The 23,157-nt window shown below is 34.9% G+C and overlaps 1 protein-coding gene across 6 annotated transcripts in view; it reads left to right on the top strand.

Moving 5' to 3' along the window:
* The window catches only part of THOC2 (THO complex subunit 2), a 55,999-nt gene that overhangs the window by 14,085 nt on the left and 18,757 nt on the right, over positions 1–23,157 (top strand). For 5 of the 6 annotated variants that reach the window (XR_008578905.1, XR_008578907.1, XR_008578906.1 and 2 more), the window contains exons 7-25: positions 727–860; positions 2,544–2,710; positions 3,363–3,455; positions 5,903–6,058; positions 9,503–9,675; positions 9,821–10,016; positions 11,782–11,823; positions 12,495–12,536; positions 13,767–13,897; positions 13,985–14,086; positions 15,340–15,424; positions 16,352–16,445; positions 16,922–17,002; positions 17,284–17,380; positions 19,177–19,294; positions 20,041–20,220; positions 20,891–21,055; positions 21,729–22,004; positions 22,457–22,598. Coding sequence is in view for 3 of the 6 variants with exons in the window: in XM_054839065.1 (XP_054695040.1) it covers positions 727–860; positions 2,544–2,710; positions 3,363–3,455; positions 5,903–6,058; positions 9,503–9,675; positions 9,821–10,016; positions 11,782–11,823; positions 12,495–12,536; positions 13,767–13,897; positions 13,985–14,086; positions 15,340–15,424; positions 16,352–16,445; positions 16,922–17,002; positions 17,284–17,380; positions 19,177–19,294; positions 20,041–20,220; positions 20,891–21,055; positions 21,729–22,004; positions 22,457–22,598 (2,474 nt within the window). In the remaining 3 variants the exon portion in view is untranslated. The remainder of the gene's footprint in view (positions 1–726; positions 861–2,543; positions 2,711–3,362; positions 3,456–5,902; positions 6,059–9,502; positions 9,676–9,820; positions 10,017–11,781; positions 11,824–12,494; positions 12,537–13,766; positions 13,898–13,984; positions 14,087–15,339; positions 15,425–16,351; positions 16,446–16,921; positions 17,003–17,283; positions 17,381–19,176; positions 19,295–20,040; positions 20,221–20,890; positions 21,056–21,728; positions 22,005–22,456; positions 22,599–23,157) is intronic. The other variant, XM_054839067.1, reaches the window with a different exon arrangement.

Raw genomic sequence — 23,157 nt, 5'->3', positions numbered from 1 at the left:
TTTCATAGAAAACTCAATTTTCTTTAGGAAATGTGGTTTTGTTACACTTTAACTTGTCACTGACAAAAGAAACTCATTAGCCCTCTTAGCTTTCAAACTCTTGAGGAATGTAAAATCTTTTTTAATGTCACCTGTTGCTATGGCTTTTGGTGCAGTGATTCATATGTGCAGATTAAATGCCTAATATTTAATTTTATTTGTGACAAATGTGAACTTACAGAGTATAGGAAAATTATTGCTCTTGCATCAGTTAAGCATAGGCATTTATTTTCATAAATAAGCAAATGTAGTTATGTTAGTTTTGGCAACACAGTTTATTTTTTTGTGGTGTATGTTTGGTTTTTGTCTCTGCATCCAATGTTTCAGTTTCAGTCTTGAACACCACTTGAACTTGAATAGGTCCTTAAGCACGGACTGTTACAGAGCAGTTCTCCAGCATAGTGGAGAACAAGCTTTATTGTTAAGTATAAGCAGAATCTTACTTTTAAATGGTCTGCATTTGAAATAAAACAAGAGCTGGATTTGTTTGTAGAATGCTCACTATCTTGCAGGTATCCATTGTACTGCATTCCGTTATTTTTGCAGTATCTCGAGTAAATTACAAGTTCTTAAAAATGTGTTCAAAATTAGCAGTCTGTATAACAAATTTAATATTGATAAGAGCATAAATAAGCTTCACTGTGGATGTGTGTTGCACAATAGTGTTTAATTTCTGTTTATTTGCAGTTATAAGCAACAGAAGTTTAATTTGTTAAGAGAGGAGAATGAAGGTTATGCAAAGCTCATTGCAGAACTGGGGCAAGACTTATCTGGAAATGTCACTAGTGACTTAATCCTTGAAAATATCAAATCTTTAATAGGTAAGGAATTTGCTGAAGGAATATGGGCACTGGTTTTCCTACATGGTCTTAAGACTACAGAGAGTGACTTTAGACTACTGTTTGAGATCACCTGTGGATCAAATAATATGTCATGCACACATGTAGTGCGATAGTAACATGTATTGGTAGATCACCTTGGATAGAATTACGACATTTTGAAGTTCCTGTTTTTGTGGCAAAATTAATTTTGGGAATGTTGTGTAGTTAAACTTAATTTAGATACTGAATTTACGGTACAGCTTCAAATATGCATGCTGTGATTTTGATTCGTTTCAGCAGTATTTTTTGAGGATGTGCTTGTCATCTCTTAGCAGGCAGATTGGGGCGTAACAAAGTAATGCATTTTGCTATTTAAGGTACTCAATTTAGTGCATGAATGTTCTTTTAGTTTTAAAGAAGTTGAACAAGTGATTCCTTAAGAAATGAGAAGTAGTAAATGTTCTTCCTTTATCTAGTTCTGTTTGCGATTTGTCCGTATTTCTAAGTTGAGTCTTGGCGAGAGTGTCACAATCGAAGTGCAAAATACATTAAAAACAGGAAATATCTGTAATTCCCCATGTTTTACACTTCCTTTTTGAAGAAAGAGTTTTATACGATATCTTGATGTCTGCACCAGTGCCTGTTTCATGTGGTGCCAGTGTGGTAATGGTCAAAAGGCTAATTTCTGTTACAGAATTTTGCCTGAGACTGTCAAATCCCTGTAATAATACTACTCGTTTTGGAAGAGAGCTAGAGAAGAGGATGGATTTTGCTAGTTATTACAGTAAAAAATACACACTTGATTTGAGGAATTTTATAACCAAACATTTTTCTGTCTTCTAGAATTTTAGGAATTGCAAATAGACTTCCTATAAATGGTCAGTTCTTTTAAAGTAGATCCTGGTGTAGTGGAAATGGCTTTTGGGAAGGAGAGACTGATGCAATTATATATCCGCATAGTGCCTGGATAAAACTTCTAATGGCACAATGAATAAAACAGTCTAGGTGTGAATTCTTTTGATATAAGTAATATTTCTGTCTCAAGCATGTCTCATGGAGTTTGGTGGAAAAGTTTATACAGTAAATTACAGGTATGATTACAACATTGGCTTAAGCTGATCTGTATCCTTGCTCTTGCCTCCCTCAAAATAAACAAACCATTCTCCCTAATGATAATAATACTGAATTGACAGGACAGTACAGCCAGGTAGATCAGGGTCTAGCCCAAACCAGAACAATTTTTGGGGTGTAAAATAATTTCTAGCTGGCTGGTTTGTGTGACTGCATGAATATGTGTGCCAGCACCAGGGGAGAGCAAGCAGCCCATGCCTTTTGCTGGCACTGTGATATTAGTGAGGTTGGGTTTTTACTTATTAAATGTTCACCTTAAGATGGTAACTTCTAGTTTTTCTATAACCTGAATTGAAAGTCCTGTTTAGTATCTGCCTAATTTAATATTCAACAGAAGTCAAAATGATTGATGCTGTATTTCCAAATGATCCAGATTATTTTGCTGTAGATAAATCCAGGCTCAATTTTAACTGACAAGAATTCACTTTCATGTATTTGTGGTTTAGTTACAGAGTGAAGATGAGAAGTAGTAATGTTAAGCTTTTCTACTCTGTTCTCCACTAGGATGTTTTAACCTTGGTTAAGCTTTTCTACTCTGTTCTTCTCCACTAGGATGTTTTAACCTTGATCCTAACAGAGTTTTGGATATTATCCTAGAAGTCTATGAGTGCAGGCCTGAGTATGACGACTTCTTTGTACCACTGATAGAGTCTTACATGTACATGTGTGAACCTCAAACTCTATGCCATATCCTTGGGTTCAAATTCAAATTTTATCAGGTAATGTATTTCCATTCTTAATTTTTGGTTTTGGTAGTTGGTTATACTCGGGGTTGAACTGCAGTCAGCGATAACAGATTTTTGCTGCAGATTTTTTTTTTCCACATAGAAATGAAATTTTTAAGTTGTAAAATTCCAGTATTAAAAGCAATAATTTCATGATTTGAGTGGAAGTCTCTAATGTATTTTAAAGGAGAGTCCTTAGCATTCTCCAAGACAGACAGCTGAAAACAATCTCGATATCTTCCATTTGAACTTGTATGGTTATACAGGTATATACAAGGCATTAACAAAGAGATTGTACCTTATCAACAAAAGACTTGTCCCCAGGAGTGAAGAGCATGTTTGCAAGGGAGTCATGGTTGATATTTGATAAAATATTCAAGGTTTTTTAAAATGTATGGTTAGGAATTGCATACAGGCACCATAAGGTGTGAAGATAATTGAATGGGTGTTTTTCTGAAAATTCTGATTCTGTATTGCAGTTAGGTCTAGCGGCTTTGGAGTAGTAGCAGTTAAATAACATGATAACAAGGAGAACTGTGGGTTAATATGCTTCATCTGAACTTTGAGTAGTTTCTCTTCTGTTTCATGACTTTCTGCAGTGGTCTGTTTGCTTTTTTTCTTAATTTTGCAATCTCATCCTTTTTAGGATCCGAGTGGTGAGACACCTTCCTCCTTATACAGAGTTGCTGCTGTCCTTTTGCAGCATAATCTCATAGATTTGGAAGATCTTTATGTTCATGTAAGTGACAGTGCTACTCGGTCAAATGCCAAAACTAAGAAAATTTAAAGAAAGCCAGATATTTTACCCTATTCCTAAAACTTCAGATTTTCAGATATTTCAGGATATACTGTGTAATAACCTGCGTATGTACATCTTTAATCTCTTTTAAAATTTCCAGCGCTTTCTAATGCTGCATATTCAAACAAACACACACTGAAATATGAATCACTTTTTTGAATTATCTGTGTTGCAATCTCCAGATTGTTCACCTCCTGCTTGAATAGGAGATAGGAGGTAAATGCCTGAGTATGCTTTAAATGCTTGAGTAAGCTTCCTCAAGAACTAGACCCTTTCAGTGTTTTGCTTTACAAGATCAATTTTTGAAAAAAATGGTAGGACAGTCAGCTCCTAACGTTCTTTGTTTAGTTTAATAGTAGAATATTTTTTTAAAACTCTTTAACATATTTTTGAATAGGCCTCTCATTCCATCTGCAAGAGTTCTGACCATTTGTTAGATTGAAAGAGGAAAATGGAGTTACATATTAAGATTTAATCAGAGACACTTATCCTCTCCAGTCTGACAGTCTTATCAACCAACATACCAATTTGGCAGATGGTAAACAGAATGTTACAGTTATCAAAATAATTTTACATTATACACCAATTTTTAATTTCAGAATATCCATAGATATTTTAAGACTCTTAACCCTTCCACTGAAATCAAGGAAATGAACTCTCGTTACAGCTATGGAAATTTTGGAACCTAGTCCTGCCATTAATTTGTATGGCAGTTGATAGCATTAGTCACAATCTGACTTGTCAATGACTGTCTCTGGCTTCATAGGAGTAATTTGGCTAAAAATGTGTTGGGCGGAGCAAGAGTAGGAGTGCATATCTTGGGTAATTGGTGTGAAGGGAGGAATGTGTGATGATAATGCTAGTTCGTTAAGGAATGTTTGTAAGCTTCCAAAACAAATGCTCAGACTCGGAATTACAGTGGCCTGTGCAATCTCAACTCAGACCTGTATAGTATGGGCATGGGTTCTGACAGTCTCACAGCTGGAATGGTCCCTGCATTCATTTATACTGTTCACCTTCATCATGTTGATTCTCAGTCTCATTTTTAATCTACTTTCATTCCAGAATTTTTCTGCCAGTCTCTCTGTCTTTGCATGGTTGGGATGGCACTTTTTTACTTTTTTCAATTCCGTTTAATTTAACTTGCTATGGGAGTTTCAAGAAAATAATTAGTGTGTAGGTGTTGAGTGTTAAGTGGTATATATTGTGCGGCTCCTATACAATAGCAGCTGTCAGGATTATTGTTCATATCAAGAATGTTCTCCCCCGCCCTCCCTTCCCCTTCCAAGCCTCTAAGATCTGTTTCCTATTTGTGTATGTATGCTTGCTGCCATATATAATATGTATTGCATCCTAAATATGTGATTTACCCCTCGAAATTCCATACTAGGTATTATTTGGTGAATCTTAGTAGATTACTTGTGTTTTCAAATGAGAAAAGTGTAGGTGCAAGTAGGATTTTTTGTTCCCCAAATTTCTATAAAATTGAGGAATTCTACTGTCTTTTCTCTGAGGGAGGTGATGCTTAGTCTTTCCTTCTGCTGTCAGTTTGGGAGGAGTAAAAACAGTAAAAATCTTCCCTTGTTAAAAACAATAGAAGATTACTGTATCAGAGGTCATGACTATAAGTTTTGATTGCTTATATACAGTTAAAGTTTGAGCCCTATTTTAGGAATTAAATCAAAGTTCGGCTTTGTCAGAAAAAGAGCTTTTCTTCTGTCTCACAACTTGACCTTTTAATTTTTGAGTAGAGCTAGCTTCCTCACCCTGATCATTCTCGAGTATAAGACTATGCTGCAGTTTTAGCATCCTAGGTGTATCTCAATGTAAGATGGGTTTTAAGGAACAGATGTTACATGTGTTTAACCCACGCTGCTGATAAATAGGCAATTTTGCTAAGTTTTAAATGGTATTCCTTTAAAATAAAGGGTAATCAAAATGTGTGTCTAAGCTTACCTGGTTTTCCTTGATGATGATTTTTTTTTTCCTTTATATGAGCAAATGAAAATTTATGCTTTTGAATATTCACTTTGTTTTAAGGCACTGAATTCTGTAAATGTTACCATTAAGTATGTGCATAATTGTCACCATATAGCTGCAGCTGAATGGTAGATTGGAGAGGGGAAGGGGAGCTTATACAACTACTGGTTGTGAGGGAGTAGAACAGTATTATTTCTCATGAGTCCTTGATTTCAGAATAGTCTGTTAATATATAGTCTGTTACTTCCTTTTTGGGATGATGGTAGCAAGGAAAAGAATCTTCCAGGGAGCAAGTTTATCTGATTATTAACAAGGAAGGAGAAACTTCTGCTTCGAGCTCAAGTGATCAAAAGTATCAGTAGGTCACTTTACATTTCAGATATAATATTTGTTCTGGTTTTTTTTAGCTTCTTCCGGGGGATAATGCCATCATTGAGGAACACAAGCGAGAGATAGTGGAAGCTAAGCAAATTGTCAGAAAACTTACTATGGTTGTCTTATCCTCTGAAAAGACTGAGGAAAAGGAGAAGGAAAAAGAAAAAGAGGAGGAGAAAACCGAAAAGGTTTGTGTGAATAGTTTCCAAGAAAATTATTTATTATTATTTTAAATTATTTTGAGCTAAACATAATAATTGTTATGAAAACATTTTTATATTTATTTGAAACACAGACAGGTATGGACTTCTCGGAAGGCTTTTCTCTATTCTCTGATTGCACTTCTGTTACATTGAATGTGAAAAAATGCATGGTTTGGAGTTTCTTCTGGATTTCTCTAGGTTTAATGTTCTTGGTTCAATGGCTAATTAATCTTTCCTCCCTTTTTGTTGTATCACCTTCACTAAATATGTCCCAGCATTCATATACTTCACAGTCTTTAACAATGGTGTTTTCTAGGACCTGTGATAGTATAATCCTAGTTGGTTTCTTAAAAATAAGGACATTAGTAAGAGTTTGTTCCTTATTTCTCTCAATCAAGAATTGGGACATAAGGAATTGTCAGACTTGCAAATGCTGGTGTAATTATCCTGCATTGTAGAAAATGGTTTTAACTGAACATTTTTAATTGTAACTGTCAGCTGTGCCTTCCATTAGATCTGTATCTTTGCATGTGTAAATGAATATTCTCTATTTAAGGTGCTACTATGTCATGTATTGTTCATCTTGCCCTAGGTCTAACTTGTTTCAGTGTGTCCAAGCCTTACTTTAAAACCAAAATTATTTAATCTGTTAGCAACCTTTCTGTTGTTATCTTCATTTGAGTGTCTAAGTATTGTATTGCTCAAACATCTTATTTAAAACAAAAAGAGTAAAATAAGAGCTTGCTATTTGCATTTTATAAATAGTGTACTAGAGAGAGGGGAGGTGTCCATCAATCTTGACAGCTTCTGTTCTTAATTTTCTGTATCCTCCTGGATTCATTGTATCAGTCTGTTTTGTCTACTAATTCCTATTTGTTCTACCTCATCTTAATTCTGTACATCTCCGCTCTTCCTTCCTCCTTCCAGTTTTCTTGTCTAGTTTGAAAAAATCTAATTTCATTGTTTTCCCTCAGGCAGGTGATACAGTCACTGCTCTCTGCTCTCAACTGCAGCCATATCTGCTGTTTAAACCGATTCCTTTCACTAGCTTTAAGTTTCTGACCTCCCTCCCACTGGTTATTTCAATATCCCTTTTGATTATACCACGTTGCTTCGGTCCACCTTCTCTGCAGTCAGATGAGGCTGCCTGGCATTCTCTGAAGCTTGTGCGTCACCACATCCTCATGGAAGACTAAACTCTTGATGGAACGTGGGGAGTGTATATACTGCACGTAATGTCAGAAGAATTAAGACAGCTTTTATGGCTAAGCTTTAGAATTAAGAACTAGGGAATTTTAAGCTCTAGCAGAAACTGCGACATTTTTCTAAACGGTTGCTATGACAAATAACAAAGTCTGAGCCTGTGTGATGGGAAAATGGAGAGCCGTACTTAAAACCAATTTCTGTGACTCTTTGCACACTGTTGTGCAATGCCTGCTGTTTCTTGAAAAGCTTGTTTCTGCATTAGTATTTTTGTATGCGATTAGCTGTGCAATTCATAGCAATTAGTAGAGTACCTACATGTGAAAGCTGTTGACAGTCTAAATTTGAGTACTTTGTATCCAGTATGCAGTTTTAATGTACAATTTTTGATATGGTACCTTGGAATAAATGCCTGGATAACAATAGTGTTTAACAATTCCTGACTTAACTTTTCTTTTAAATCCACAAAGTGCTTATTTTGTGTGGTTAAAATGTATTACTGTCTGACGACTCAAATGTGAATAATTTCGTATTGGCAAATGCATTATCTGCTTTTGCCTTTTAAGATGCATTTGACATAACTGAGTAACAGAGTCACAGAACTCAGCAGTATGACTAGATTTGACAGCAATTCCAGACCAACGTGTCTCCATGCCATGCATGCTTTCGCTCTTGGAGAGCATGTTGCAGAAGAGCTTGCATACCTAAAGAGAGAACCAGTCAAGCAGTGTGCATGTGTGAGAGCAGTGACTGCTTTGGAAATGAAATAACATACTAACACATAAAGCCTAGAAAGACTGTGTGAGTAGAAACATGAATTCTAATATAGTTAGTAATCGCCTAAAAAACCCAAATCACCAAAAATTTTGTGTTTAGCATCAAACTTTAACTGGTATGTTCATACCAATTAATTGTTTTCTGATTTTTTTTTTTTGGTAATAATATGACTTTTAAGAAGTCTATTGTATGGAACATGGATTTCAACCTGCACTTACTGCACAAGTAAAGTTTTTAAACACTTCAGTAGAGCATCAGCGTACACTTTTGTTAATGTATTGACTTAAAAAGACAATCCTTGGCATCAAAGGAACTTGAAGTAGTTACATGGTAAAACATTAGTGTGTGCATTTCTAATTGCACATGAATGTTATTAATCTTTCAGAGGCTTATCTTGTTCTGATGTGCAGATATCTTTTTTCTGAAGGAAAGGCTAAAATTTCATTATTATATAAGTTAAACATGAATATAGAATAGTTCTGTGCATTTAGGTTTGTTCTGAAACTTTCCTCTGCGTGTTACTGTGTACTACAGTGTACTAGACTGTTTTCTATTTTCAAAACTATCAGAAAAATAATTGCAAGTGTTATAAAGTTTTAAAGGGAAAAAAAAAATAAAAATCTATGCAAACTATATAACCACAGAAGCATCTGCTCTGTAACTAATTTTTGTTCTTGTCAGTCTGTCTTGTCTGCTTGCATGATTTAAATAAAACTAGGTTTTTTTGCCTTAAAATGCTTAAACTTTTTCTCCTAGACTTGTAATCTTCCCTCCCTTGGTGTAAACATCATCTTAGGCTTGTAGATACAGCTGGTTTGCAGTCACTAGTCCTTACTATTAGTTGTTTACTAATAGACTTTTACCTTGAGGATCAGGGAAAACCAATTTATAACAATAAAATATATTAATACCATGCAAAAATGCTTCAAGGCATGATCTTAATTGTAAAACTATTTCCTCATGCCTGTGTTGCAAAATAGGATATTTGGAAAACTTCCTGTAGACTTGCACTTAAAACTAGACTCTCCTAGAGTAGATGCTAGTGTGAAACTTAGGACACAGGCAAACAAAGAGACTGGTAAACGTTTTGCGTTTGGTTTGGTGTTTGGGTTTTTTTTAAACTGATTTTGCAAGAGGAATTTGTGCTTTTAAATCCAGAACAACACACAACACAAAGGATTCTTAAATGCTCGCATTGTTCTTAAAATGTCATGTAAGGAAATAAGCTGCAATAGATTGTGACGTTTTAAAAAGTACATGATCAGACATACGTCAGACAACTTTATAAGCTTCTGTTTTGAACTTTATTTTCAACTTTTTTCTTCCATCCTGACACTAGATTCTACGTGGACTGGTTTCTTAATGCTTTTGAAGTGTGTTTATTGTCTAAATAGTCTTCTTAATATTTCTCCTTATGAATAGACTTTTTCATTGATTGTTATCTTGCAGCCTCCTGATAATCAGAAGCTTGGTTTGTTGGAAGCTTTATTAAAAATTGGTGATTGGCAGCATGCACAAAGTATTATGGATCAGATGCCTCCGTTTTATGCTACTTCACACAAGCCTATTGCAATTGCCCTTTGCCAGCTTGTACATGTGACAATTGAACCTCTGTACCGCAGGTAAAGTGAAAAGTAGACTTCTGTTGCTACATAGGGGGAAAGTACTATTTATTTATATTATGCATTAATAAGCCTAACTGCATTGATACAGTTCTAAAATGTTCACTTCTGTTTCATGTCGAATGCCACACATCTTATTTTTCAGAGTTGGTGTACCTAAAGGAGCTAAAGGGTCACCAATTTCCTCTTTGCCAAACAAGCGAGCACCAAAACAAGCAGATAGTTTTGAGGACTTGAGAAAAGAAGTGTTCAACATGCTTTGTTACCTTGGTCCTCATCTCTCCCATGATCCCATTTTATTTGCAAAAGTGGTGCGCCTTGGAAAAGCATTTATGAAAGAGGTTGGTATGACAGAACAGCTTGTCAAAATTTGAAAAATACCATTTCCTCTGATGTTAAAAAAATGCTCAAGTCTTACTAATTGTGTATCTATTCAAACACTGAAACATGAAAAATTTCTTTGACTAAGGACAAATGCAGAGAATCTTATTTTAATTCTTGATCATTTTTATGATCAATAAACATAAACATTTTGATGAACAGCTTAAGGTACTTTAAATATTCGTGGTTATAAACCTAGTGATAACTAATTTCTCATTATGGTCTTCATCTTTTAAAACATTATCTGTGTATGGATATTCTTTAAAAAACTGAATATATGATACTAACTGCATGGAAGCTTTTACATTGTTAGAGTGACAGTGTAGACAATGGGGAACAATAACCTAATACACGTCCAGTACTTAAAATAGTACTTTCTATTTCACCTGTCAGGTTACTTGGGAAGTAGGGGTTGTTGCATCTTCTTAATTAGTGGAGTGTCCCTCTGTTCTGCCAGTTGAAATGCTGCTATTCTTGACTTTGTGTCAGTGACAAATCTCTGGATGCCACTGAGGATCACTTCAGTGTGAAGATCTAAAACACCCAATAAAGCCTCAAGTCGCCAACTTTAGAAATAACATGGCCTCTTGAGATTTGTTATTGTCTTTTGACCATATCTTTACCACTGAAAGATCGGTAGTATGACCTGTTTTAAAATGCTGCCAGTTGAATTTATATTCTGAACTCCCTTGGAATGTAATCAGCAGCTCAGACTGAGGCTAGTGATTTCTTTTGCTACTTTTCTGACAATTGGCTATTTAGCAATTTTTGGTTTATTTTCGAGTCAACAATAGAGGGGTTTTTAATTTTTTAAAATAACAGCTCAGAGAAACGTTGAAATTAATAGTTTTTGAAATAATAATAATAGTTAACACTAGTTAACTAGTTAACAAACACACACAACTTAAATCACTGTTTTTGTTACCTAGCTTTTTATTTTAACTTAAAAATGAAAGTTGGAGAGGTTGGTTGATCTAAATGGTACTGACAGGGAAATTTTCGGTTTTATAACCATTTTTCTTAAGAGTATTTTTCAACTACAACTAACCAATATTGGAATGTTCAAAATTTACTGTATCACCTGAGGGGAAGCTTTCATGTCCAGCTGCACTTGATGATGCAGAGCTAAGAGCAAAGATCATTCTTGGGATTGAAGATTTTTTTTTTTTGTCTGACTTAACAGATTTTGGCAAGAGAGTTTGCTCTCTTCAGGTTCCAAGATGCAGTGATAGGGTGACAGAAGCTACGATACGTTTGACTTCCAAGTAGTCTTTGTAATAAAATCACAGTAACTTCAAGCATTTCTGTCTTCCCCTACTTCCATATCTTTGTAGGAGGTATAATTTCTCAGCATCTTCTCATCCAGAATGGTAGATTTCCCAATGGTTAATACTCTTGCTTTATAGCATGCTTATTTCTTGCTGGCCTGTGAGATGATGATAGTTGAGTGATACGCTATGTTGCACTGACAATGCAGTTAATTTGGAAATTACAATTTCAAGGGAGTAATTCATTTTACTGCTGTCAGCAGACTGTTAGGACTACTTTGTAATTAAGTTCAAGTACTGAAGGTTTGTGAGAAAGCCCTTGGTTCTGTGGATACATACAGTAAAATGGAGATTACTTGGTTATAGGAATCTCATGGAGTTTTACTGTAAATATATGAATATAATAGTTTAATGTGTTTCTGACAAGAATGAGCAACATTTTAGCTATTTGCTCTAGGTTGGAACTGTGAAGAAATTCGTCAGTGACAGAGTGGTTAAGGTAACATAGGGAAAGTTATTTTTAATGCACTATTGCCATCAGCATGTTCTAGTTATGAAACTACATTTAACACACAGTAGAAATACTTATAACTGGAGGTGATTTGACTGTAAGTTAACCCATACAGTAGTTTAAAAGTTAGACTACTAACATTGCACTGCAGCTTTCATGCTCAAGTGTACCTTTAAAATAATTGTGCACTTACTGGTGTGATAGCTTAATATGCTTTTCATGGTGAATGGAGCAAGAAGAGAGAAAATAAAGTAATTTAATAATGAAGACTAAAAGCTTAAGAGGGAAAATAATCTATGGCTGTTGAGAACTGGGTTGGAACTCCTGGGGTTTTTTAGGCAGAAGGTGAATGCTTAGGGCATTTTTTTTTTCTTCTCTCCAGTAAGAAAATTCAGTATTCCATATACAATAGTAAGTTTCCTTGATATTTTAGTTATTAACTCTTTTTGACCAAAAATGTACAAAGCCCCTATATATATAAGCAATGCATTCCATCTATGCATTTGAATTTTTGTTCAAAAATAGTTTAATGCTGACAGATCTGGAAAATTGAACATATACTAGACATGTGGCCCTTCAGGTTTATGCTTTTGCTGAAGTAGCCTTGTTCTGAAACTGTGTTAATTATACTACAATTAACATGATTGTCTTCGTTATAGTTTCAGTCTGATGGAAGCAAACAAGAAGATAAAGAGAAAATGGTGAGTTTATTTTGGAGGAAAGTGTTTTTATGCGAGATTGTAATTGAGACCAAATGTTTAATAACTGTATAACTCTTCTTTCTCTGCAGAGTTTTATGCTTTAACAAATGTATGTTATAGACTTGTCTTGAGTTTTATAGGCAAGTTTGAGCTAGTCACAGGGTTTTTCTTCTATTCCTGTCCTTTTTTTTTTTTCCTGCATTCCTCAAACCTAATCTTGTTGTTTTAGTCCAGTGCATTCTACTTCTTATTTGCTCAGAATCAACTGGAGTACCTCCAGCTATTTATTTTATAAATCGACTTTTCATGGTGGCACCTTGTCTCTTAAAGAATTTAAGAAGTAGGGGAGGTGTTCAATAGTACAAAGGCTTGGTTTTTCTTTATTGGCTAATTTATTTCGTTCTAAATTTTCTAATTTATTGAATTACGAAGATTGGTCACAATGAAACCCAAGTGTCCAGTTGAGATATAACTTACAAGAACAAGTTGGGGTTTGTTCGTTTTTTGTAAATCAACAAGCAAACTTTCAATGTGAAGTTTGCGAAGTTTTCATTATTACTTATTACTCCTCTTTCTCACTTGTCATGATTTTCTGACTTCCTGAATCATTGCAGAGAAAATTAGTCTCTTCTGGTTTTGGGAGGTTTCTTTGAGTTTTTGTTTTTTCCTGCTAGGGTTATTCTAACATAGCTCAATGAATAAGAGAAAGGTTTAAGAAAGGGCGAGGATACGGGAAAACATGGAAATCGGTACTGTGCCTTGGGAACATCTATAATGTCTTCAGGTTTTAATCTGGAATTTTGAAAATGGAAGTAGTGGCAAGGAATCCCTTAATACATTGAAAGTAATTGCCAAAAATCTACTTTCTGCTGTTGCACTTCATGCAAGTCCACAGTATATCAATTTTAAAATGATTTATTTGATTTAGAAATACGAGTGCAACTTGCTGAAAACCTCAGCAGCTTTGCTCAGATATCTTATATAGGCAAATAAAATACTGACAGTATATATGGTCCATAAATTATCTAATAAAAGTCTTATGGGAGATATTTTTAAGTTCTTTTTAGATTTGTTTGCTTGTTTTTGTTCAGGAAATCTTTCTTAATCTTGTGCCAAACTTGTATTGTGTCTGCTGAGATGTGCAATTTGTGCATATCTGCATAGCATGCATAGCATTACTTCTGATATGCTTACTTGATAGTTACTTTGAGTTTTTTGTCTTTATCTCAGGAGATACTGTTTAGCTGTTTGTTGAGTATTACCGATCAAGTCTTACTTCCATCTCTTTCTTTGATGGACTGCAATGCATGCATGTCTGAAGAATTATGGGGAATGTTCAAAACTTTTCCATACCAGTACCGGTAAGTAGAATAATTTGTTTTTATTCTTTGGCAGTGGTCTCTTGAATTCTCAGTACTAAAAAGAGTTTTCCTTTATAATCTTTCAAGGTACCGTCTGTATGGGCAATGGAAGAATGAAACGTACAACAGTCACCCGCTTCTCGTGAAAGTTAAAGCTCAAACCATAGACCGAGCCAAATATATAATGAAGTAAGTTGTCTAATTCCATAAATAATTATCAACTGTGATACAATGTATTGCATGTCACCACCTGAAAAAAACCCTAAACTTGACAAATACATTCCTTTTCTAATGCCTCAGTAGTTTCACTGATAATCCTTGTTCATGAAGTATTTAATGTACTGTGATTAAAAACTGTCAAATGAGTAATGGTACAGGCAAATATGTCACTGACGAGGGTACTTCATCTGTGAAAAATGTGCCATTGAATTATTTAAAACCTTTTCCACGGGTATGCTGTTGTTTGACAAATTGATTTGCTTATGGATATGTCAGAGTGCAACATATTTCCTCTAGGTATGGAGACTCTTTAATCCAGAGTCTCAAAAATCTGGTCAGAGTTTCTGTAGGTTTGAAAATAGGGTAGTAAGTTGAATTGGATGATTCATTCCCATCTTCAAGTAGGCTCACAGTTTCAGATGTACCTCATATTTAATGTCTCTGACATCATTATCGGGGATTTGGGTTCTCCATTTGTTGTGGCCAAAAGCAAATGCTATGGTGTTATAATGTGGATAATTAGAACCTTTCTACATAGGCAAGACAGAATAATTATTAATGGGTAAAAGGCTTTGGACTTGCAGCTGTGAAAGCTAGAAACAACGATTTTGATTCTCTTCTCGCTTGCAGCATAGCTAGCATAGCCCATGAAACTTTACATCCCTTCTCTTGTACAGTGGTTTTCAGTTGTGCAGGTGAGCCACAGTGCTGTCAGCTGTTGTGATTGCTATGTGTACAATTTCCTTTTGTGTATTGACTTCAGGTTTCATGTTAAGCTCCTATCTTCAGTAGGGAATGCTGTGGAAGTGTAACACAATGAAATTAATATTGTTTTTCAATGAACAGAATGCAACAAATGCAAGATGACTGATCTGTGACTAAATTAAATTTGCAGGATTGATAAACAGCATCACATGCTATTTTTATGTATGTGGTATAGGTCCCGCTGACAACTTCAGAATGCAAAGTGCTCAAAGTCGAAACTGGAATACAGTCCGTAGTAATATAGGGACAACTGGTTTGTTTGTACTCTGCAAGTTATAGGATCATACGTTTCAGATTCCCAGAGGAGTGATATTTCTGTGCTTAGATTTCTTAAAAACACATCTGCTACTGAGAATTTAATCTCTGTGACTAATAAGCTGTTTCTTCAGTGGAACTAACCTGTTGTTTTAGTATTCTTCTGGCTTGTCTATTGCAATAAAATATGTTCTTTTTTACAGGCGCTTAACAAAGGAAAATGTGAAACCCTCTGGAAGACAAATTGGGAAGCTCAGCCACAGCAATCCTACAATTTTATTTGATTATGTATGTAGTTACACGTGTTTCAATACTATTTCATCCTAACAATAGATATTAAAGTATAGGAAGGGACCTGCTGTCTTCGTGAGAGGGCAGTTCAAACTTCATTATTTTTTACTTTTGATGCAAATGTTAAAATATGGTCATTTGCTAGTAGTGCACAGGTCTGAGATTAAATATGACAATAGCTCTTGAATAACCACAACTGCACAGAAAATTACATCCACTTGTAGGAGTAAAGTATTTCATTTGAGATAGCTGAGATGGGTCTCAGATGTACGGGGATGTGCTGATCAGTTTATGCAGAATGCAAATTCAAGTTCAGTTGCTCTGGGCAGTTGTACATTTGTGTGATGAAGATACATCAGGTTTGAAGTCCGAAATACACCTACGAAGTTGGGGAGGATTTTTAAGATTACTTGATGCTACAGAGTGCATGAGAGGTGTAAAAGTATGTTGATGGACCTCCAACTTATTCACAAATGTGACTTGTGATTATTGTAGATGTATGTGATATCTATCAGTTTTTTAGATTTTACTTGAAGAAATTTATGCTGCAATACACACACCTGCATGCATCTTGTACCAAAGAGAACACTCTAAAATTTGATTAATACAGTTTACTTGTATTCTTTCATGACCTAGGTTCATCTTTTTTAATAGTGTTTTATTACTATAAGTAGCAACAGAAAATAATTATACAGGTTTGGTTTTACATGTTAGAGACACATTTCACCGATATCTCTAAGGTACTAGATAAATTAATGAGATTTGCCTATTTATTTGAAAGTGGTTTAGGACCTTCTGAAAAATTAATTTCAAAGGATGTTTTGTGTAGATTTTGAAGACAAACATTGTTAAACAGTTTTGATTCATTATGCAAAAGATAAGGAATATTGTTCTGTTCAGCTGAATGTCTTTTGTAACTTTCAGATTTTATCACAAATACAAAAATACGATAACTTAATAACTCCGGTTGTTGATTCACTGAAATACCTCACTTCACTGAACTACGATGTCTTGGCATGTATCCTTTTATGTAAATCAATACGTCTAGTTACTGATAAAGTTGCAGTTGTAGCCAGATTAAATATATGTGAGTAAATATCATCTTCAATTGTTTTCTATTCTTGCTGCTTTTTGCTGGAATTTTTAGTGAAGTTTGCAAATACCTTTGCACTCTTAGTGGATTACAGAACGCTCTATTTGTTCTTTCACACTATGAAAATTATACTTTATTTTTAAGGGGTTTCTTTACTTCTTTCGCTCCATTCTTGAATGCATAGTGATCATGTAAATAGTGAGGTAAACACTGCTTTTTAAGTTACCATATCTTTCTTTTTTTTTTATATATCATAACTATGTTAGTGGATCCCCAATATCATGCTTGCTATACTTGCATATCATGTTCATGTATTACAAATTATGGAGCTGGAAAAACAGGTCTGTGTAACTTTTGTTTGTACAAATGGACGAAAAATATTCTCTTTAACTCCACTGAAGACTGTATCATTGAAGCTCTGGCAAACCCGGAGAAGGAGAGAATGAAGCATGATGACACTACAATCTCGAGCTGGCTGCAGAGTTAGTATTCTTGCTTTTTTTTTTTTTAACATTAATATTTAAAATACTTCACCTTCCCTGTGATCTACCATACTGTTGATCACTATGATCAATATTTCACTTGGACCTACCAGCTAATTTTTTAAACAAAGCAACTGGCAAGTTCAATCAATAGGAAAGTATTTTTTTCTTTGTATTACAAAAACACATATATTGCTAACATTCCACATGTACTTTGTTAATGCTTATTTAATGATCAGTGTCTCGTGAGGTGCAGTTACAGCTGTTTCTCCTTGCTTCAGGTCTGGCTAGCTTTTGTGGTGCAGTTTTCCGAAAATACCCAATTGAGCTTGCTGGTCTACTTCAGTATGTAGCCAACCAACTGAAAGCTGGGAAAAGGCAAGTATTGCACAACTGATCTTCATAAACTCAATTTTTATAATGTATCGTTTGGGTGTTTGCTGATACATGGGCACTCAATGTAGTAGTTACTCTAGTAGTGGTAAAACTCCATTCATTATACCAGGAAGGTTAAGAAATTTAAATAGCAGAAAGAATAGCATCCTCTTTAGTACATTATTTTTCCTCTTATTGTATAGCTGTGACATTATTTTTTTAAATACTGATTTTTCATCTGTAAATCATTTTAATACAGTTTGCTTAACAACTAACCAGACGGGAAAAAACCCTGCTGGTCTGTAATATTGTTATAGAAATTATTGTAAATTATTTAAAAAATAAGTATCTGTGATATAAAAGGGTGTGACTTGTTACAGTTTTAGTTTTTTCTTTTTCATGAAGTCTTCTCTGCAGGGATGACTCAACATTTTAATATTATTTTAAATAATTTGTCCAATTTATTTAATGGCAGTTGAATTGCTTCATTATACATCGATGTTAATCATAACCCCAAAAAAATTTTTTAAGCAAGGTTTGCAATTTGAATCTTCCTTTTCCTTTTATCCTTCCATTGTCATTACTTAGTAGTATTGTTTCATTTATTTAATTTTAATGTGTTATTTTTATCACATAGGTGAGTATCATTTTTTTTCTGTAATGAATCCCCATATGATTACTGAAAGACAGCTTACCAATGGAGATAACACAGCATGTTATTTTAGGGTATTTATGTTGAGAAATCTAGTTTTTTCCCTTCCCTGCAATGTAGACACTCAGTCTCATGTGCTCCCCTGTCCCCAATTTGTATTGTATTCTGGTGATGGTACAATCACATTGAGCTACAGAGGAAGGGTAAGTAATGATTCTTGTCTTTCCCCAGGATGAAATATTTTGAAAAAAGACTTGAAGTATTTTGGGGAAAAAAAATGAAATTATTTTTAATATTCAGTTTAGTATTTAGGATTATAGAAATAAAAAGGATTTACCACTATGACCAGTTCCATAGGACTGGAGTATTCAAGCGTTTGAATTGGCGTATATGCTGGTATTGCATAGTTTCTAGAGAAAAAAACATACTTATGTTTGGAACAGCAAACAAAAATATAAACAATATAAATTCTTTAAATGTAAAACTTTGTTTTGGAGGGAATGGGTCAATGCTTTTTATAAGTAGGTCACACAAATTTCAGAAGTTACTAGAAAATATTGCTGATTTGAATGATCATGATACTATTTACTATACTTCTGTTGAGGAAAAGTCATTGCCCTTATAGAATTCAGAGCAGGAAGTAAAGCCTAGTCTCTGAACGGGATGATTATTGGAGTGTTTTAGGTAAAAAATGTTTTCCATGTTCCAAATAACCTCTCCAGACTAATTTGCTAGTAAATTTCTAAGACTGTGTACTATTCTAGAAATTTTTAATAAAATGTAAAATATTCCATGTTCATGAAATAACTGTATAGATACAGTATGAAGCATGTAAAACAACAAAAGGGAGCAATAAATGTTACAATTGATTTGTTGATACTTAATAACACCACACTCACTATTATTTTCAAAAACAAACTGTTCTGAAGGGGTTCTGAAATGCAGCTGTTGAATGCCTGCATTGCTTTTAAGTACCAACTTTTTACTTGCAATAAAGAAATCCTTGTGTGCTCAGCATACTAGTTTTTTAATAAAGTATAAAATGTTATTTGCTTTAACTTGCTTTGTACTGTGTATTGAATGCAATAGCTTCCATTTCTTAAACAAATTGTCTTGTTTTTACCCCACTTTTCTGTTTTCTGTGCAGCTTTGATTTGCTTATTTTAAAAGAGGTAGTACAGAAAATGGCAGGGATAGAGATTACAGAAGAAATTACAATGGAACAATTGGAAGCCATGACTGGTGGAGAGCAACTGAAAGCTGAGGTGTGTTCATGTTAAGTTTAATTAATAATAGCTATTGCTTATTAATGGTGGTTCTAAAGACTGTGATTCATGAAGTCTGGCAGCATAGCTGAGAAATCGGAGACCTTCCCACTCCTTGCAGACAGGCAGCCAAGCCAATGTATACATGAGCCTTAATTGTTGTGCTTCGCAGCATCTCGTATTAACCAAAGCAGCCTTCATTATCCAGAGTTATATGACAGACCTGCAAATTATAGGAGCCAGTGAGCTTGTACATTGTGCAGTCCTCCTGTTTTAGCCCTGCTCGGGGGGGTAGCAGCTCCCTGTTGAGTAACATCTTGAACCATTTTAACAGCTAAAACTGTTGCAGCCTTGGCGCCAAAGACCTAGTTGAGTCTGACCTAGACTCAGCCCTCTAGGGAGTTGAATAGCTGTAATCGGAACTAGAATCTGAAATTCCTGTATTGAACAGAGAAGAGACTTTGAGCAGATCACAGCAGACCGAGGTCTAAAAGGCAGTGTTACGATGCCTGAGCTGAAATGTCCCTCTTCGTGTGTAAAAGACTAATTAATAGCATGCAAGACTAGCTAGTTTCTGATTCTTATATACATACATTGCAGTACAGGATCCAGAGAGAGACTTTCATTGATGGACAGGAAACTGTATTGATGTTAATTCATCAGTATTTCTGCAGTCAGAAGCACACATGGTTTCCATTTGTGATGCACTATTTCCAAACGCGGGTAACTTTTTCTGTACTATGCAGGGTGGATACTTTGGCCAAATCAGGAATACAAAAAAATCTTCTCAGAGATTGAAAGATGCATTATTGGACCATGATCTTGCCCTTCCACTGTGCCTGCTGATGGCTCAACAGAGAAATGGTGTGATCTTTCAAGAGGGAGGGGAAAAACATCTGAAGCTGGTGGGAAAACTGTATGATCAGGCAAGTAAAAACACTTGCATTTATAAGAACCCCTCCTTTTCTTTGGTAACTTCTAGTATATCGGCACAATATATAAGAATTCAGTGCATAAGTAAGAATATATAAGAAATTTTCAAAATTAGTTGCAGTGATTTCATCATTAAAATATGAATGTATTAAATGTATATTAACAAGTGACTTCTGAGTGAAAGATTAAAACATGATTTGTCATAAAAAGTTAAGTTCTGATTTCTCAAGTCGGCTATTACGTTTTTGTGATCCTACTTTGTTAGAGGAACTTTTTTTCTTTTTTCTTTTTTTTTTTTTTTTTTTTATTTCAGCAGCCTGAATTCCTTTGTTGCCATAGGCAGTAGGAATTAGTTTCATTTCATTCTGGTAGAACAGAATGCTCTTACAGTTCTGCTGGCTTTTGTAGGGCTTTTTTTCCCTCTTTTTCCTTTTCTTTCCTTTTTCATTTTTTTGTGCAGATAGAATTGAGTCAGCACTGAGTGACAAAACTATGTGGCATGGAAAATTTAGCACCTATTCCCCCATGAGAAAATTCTTGCTTTACTATGTGGTGTTAACCTTTTTGAAAAAAGGGCAGGGGGGGAAGCTTTCAAGTTCTCCCTAACTTCACTTTCGAACAAAATAATACTGTTTGCTAACTTTTTGTATCTTTCACATGTAGTGCCATGACACTCTGGTACAATTTGGTGGATTTTTAGCATCCAATCTAAGCACAGAGGATTACATTAAGCGAGTGCCTTCTATTGACGTTCTCTGTAATGAGTTTCACACACCTCATGATGCTGCATTTTTCCTCTCAAGACCCATGTATGCGCACCATATTTCAGTAAGTAGAACTCTTCTGTTTGCTTGCTGTTAGTACTGCTATATTATATGTTATCAATATATGTGTTAGGTTCCTGCTAAAGTTGAAATTTGCTAAATAAAACTTGAGGAAGCTTTATGAGTTGAGGTAGAAAAGAGAAGCTGTAGGCTGGAACAGGCTGTCCTTTGTCTTCATAGAAAATATTGCCCAAGTGTCAGCTTTCACACAACTGACAGAAGTCGTAGCTTATGAAGTCACCTCTTCTGATGATTTGGGTGATCAGTAGGAGTTCTCTCCCCCCCCATTCCCCCAAATGTGTAAGGTTCTTCTGCAGATGTTTTAAATGGATTTTTGCAGAGGAAAATTTTGCAGCTGCCAAAAGGTGTGGTATCTCAGGAAGTGTCAGAAATAAATTTGTCCCTGCATCTAAAATGTTAAATATCAAGAGCAATTTTTACTTGGCGTAGTATAATGTGTTACTATAACAACAGGTAGCAGCATCAGTGAAGGAAGATAAGTCCATCCAATGTGGATGAATGCTAAAAGTTCTGTACGATGCTCTTCGGTGCTTTATGTATATAAATTACATTTCACATGTGTAAATATTTGTTATATAGAAAGATTTTTGAGAAAAATTATATTGTTTGTGTACAAAGATTACAAATTCTTCTTTTTTCTTTTTTTTAATCCACAGTCAAAATATGATGAACTGAAAAAAGCTGAGAAGGGAAATAAACAGCAGCACAAAGTTCACAAATACATTACATCATGTGAGCTGGTGATGGCTCCTGTTCATGATGCTGTGATTTCTCTGCACCTTCCCAAGGTTTGGGATGACATCAGTCCTCAGTTTTATGCTACATTCTGGTCTCTGACAATGTATGACCTTGCTGTCCCACATAGTAGCTATGACAGAGAAGTTAATAAACTTAAAGTCCAGATGAAAGCCATAGATGACAATCAGGAAATGGTAAGTTTATATAATTTTATGGTCCAGTTTAAACTGTCTAACCTTGAAAGACTTTTTTTGTGTGTGTGTGAAATCTTATATTAAGGTCATTAGATCTGGGAGGTTTTGTCACCTAAGTCATCCATTCTGATTTGTCCCATTCGCATAATTTGGATTGACTCTTCCTTACAATTCCTGCATTAAAAGTACCAGTGACTTCACTAAGTGAAAATTACTGGGAAATCTGTGTTTCAGAAAGCAGTCTTTGACACCCGTATCTGTGGTTTAACTGTTCACTTTTGTCTTAACCTTAGCCAGCCAGTGTTCATAAAATCAGTTGATTACTATAGCAGAACATCGTTCAGTGAAATAGAAAGCTTTTCAAGTATTCTTTAGCATTATCAGGAATTTAATTGCTCTATCTGTAGCAAGTGTTAATATACTACTAAGTGAGTTGCACTGACGTTTTATAGCCTCCAAATAAAAAGAAAAAAGAAAAAGAACGTTGCACAGCTCTTCAGGACAAGCTGCTTGAAGAGGAGAAGAAGCAGTTGGAGCATGTGCAGAGGGTTCTACAGAGACTGAAACTAGAGAAGGATAACTGGCTTCTGGCAAGTAAGTGTGTGTAGGGGAAACTCTCTGGTTGTTTTTGTAGTCATCACTGTCCCCAGCAATAAAAGTTCAGCTTGCACTAATACTATTAATGTTGATTTTAAAATTTGATCTCTTTATATGTTGAGGTCAAGCAAGGTAAACTTTTAATTAGAATGAAATGTGTTGTTGCTGCAAATGCTGAGTAGTTGGTTTTCAGGGAGATGTTTTGTTTGTTTCTTGCAATGCCAAGACCTTTTAAATATTGACTGATGTAGAAAATAAATAAAAGATTGACCAATTAATTGGAAAGTTGAACTTACTTTGAGTCCTGTGATTAGGAGCAATATGCCAGTATTTGGGAGGTAACATAAACCCTGTTCCAATGACAAGATAAGTATTGTGCTAGCCTAACAGCACCACGAAATGAAACAGCATGCAAATGTTTCATATTTCAGATATGCAGGAGCCAGAACAAACCTTTTTTCTCCAACAAAGCCTCTGTAATGTTTCATATTGATTGTGAACTCTACTAGTATGGTTAATCTGAAATGTTTTTCTCTGGTCAGTTTTCTTCTCTGGA

Source organism: Grus americana, chromosome 12 (assembly GCF_028858705.1).
Source record: "Grus americana isolate bGruAme1 chromosome 12, bGruAme1.mat, whole genome shotgun sequence".
Lineage (NCBI taxonomy): Eukaryota > Metazoa > Chordata > Aves > Gruiformes > Gruidae > Grus > Grus americana.
This window is presented reverse-complemented; position numbering and strand designations above follow the sequence as displayed.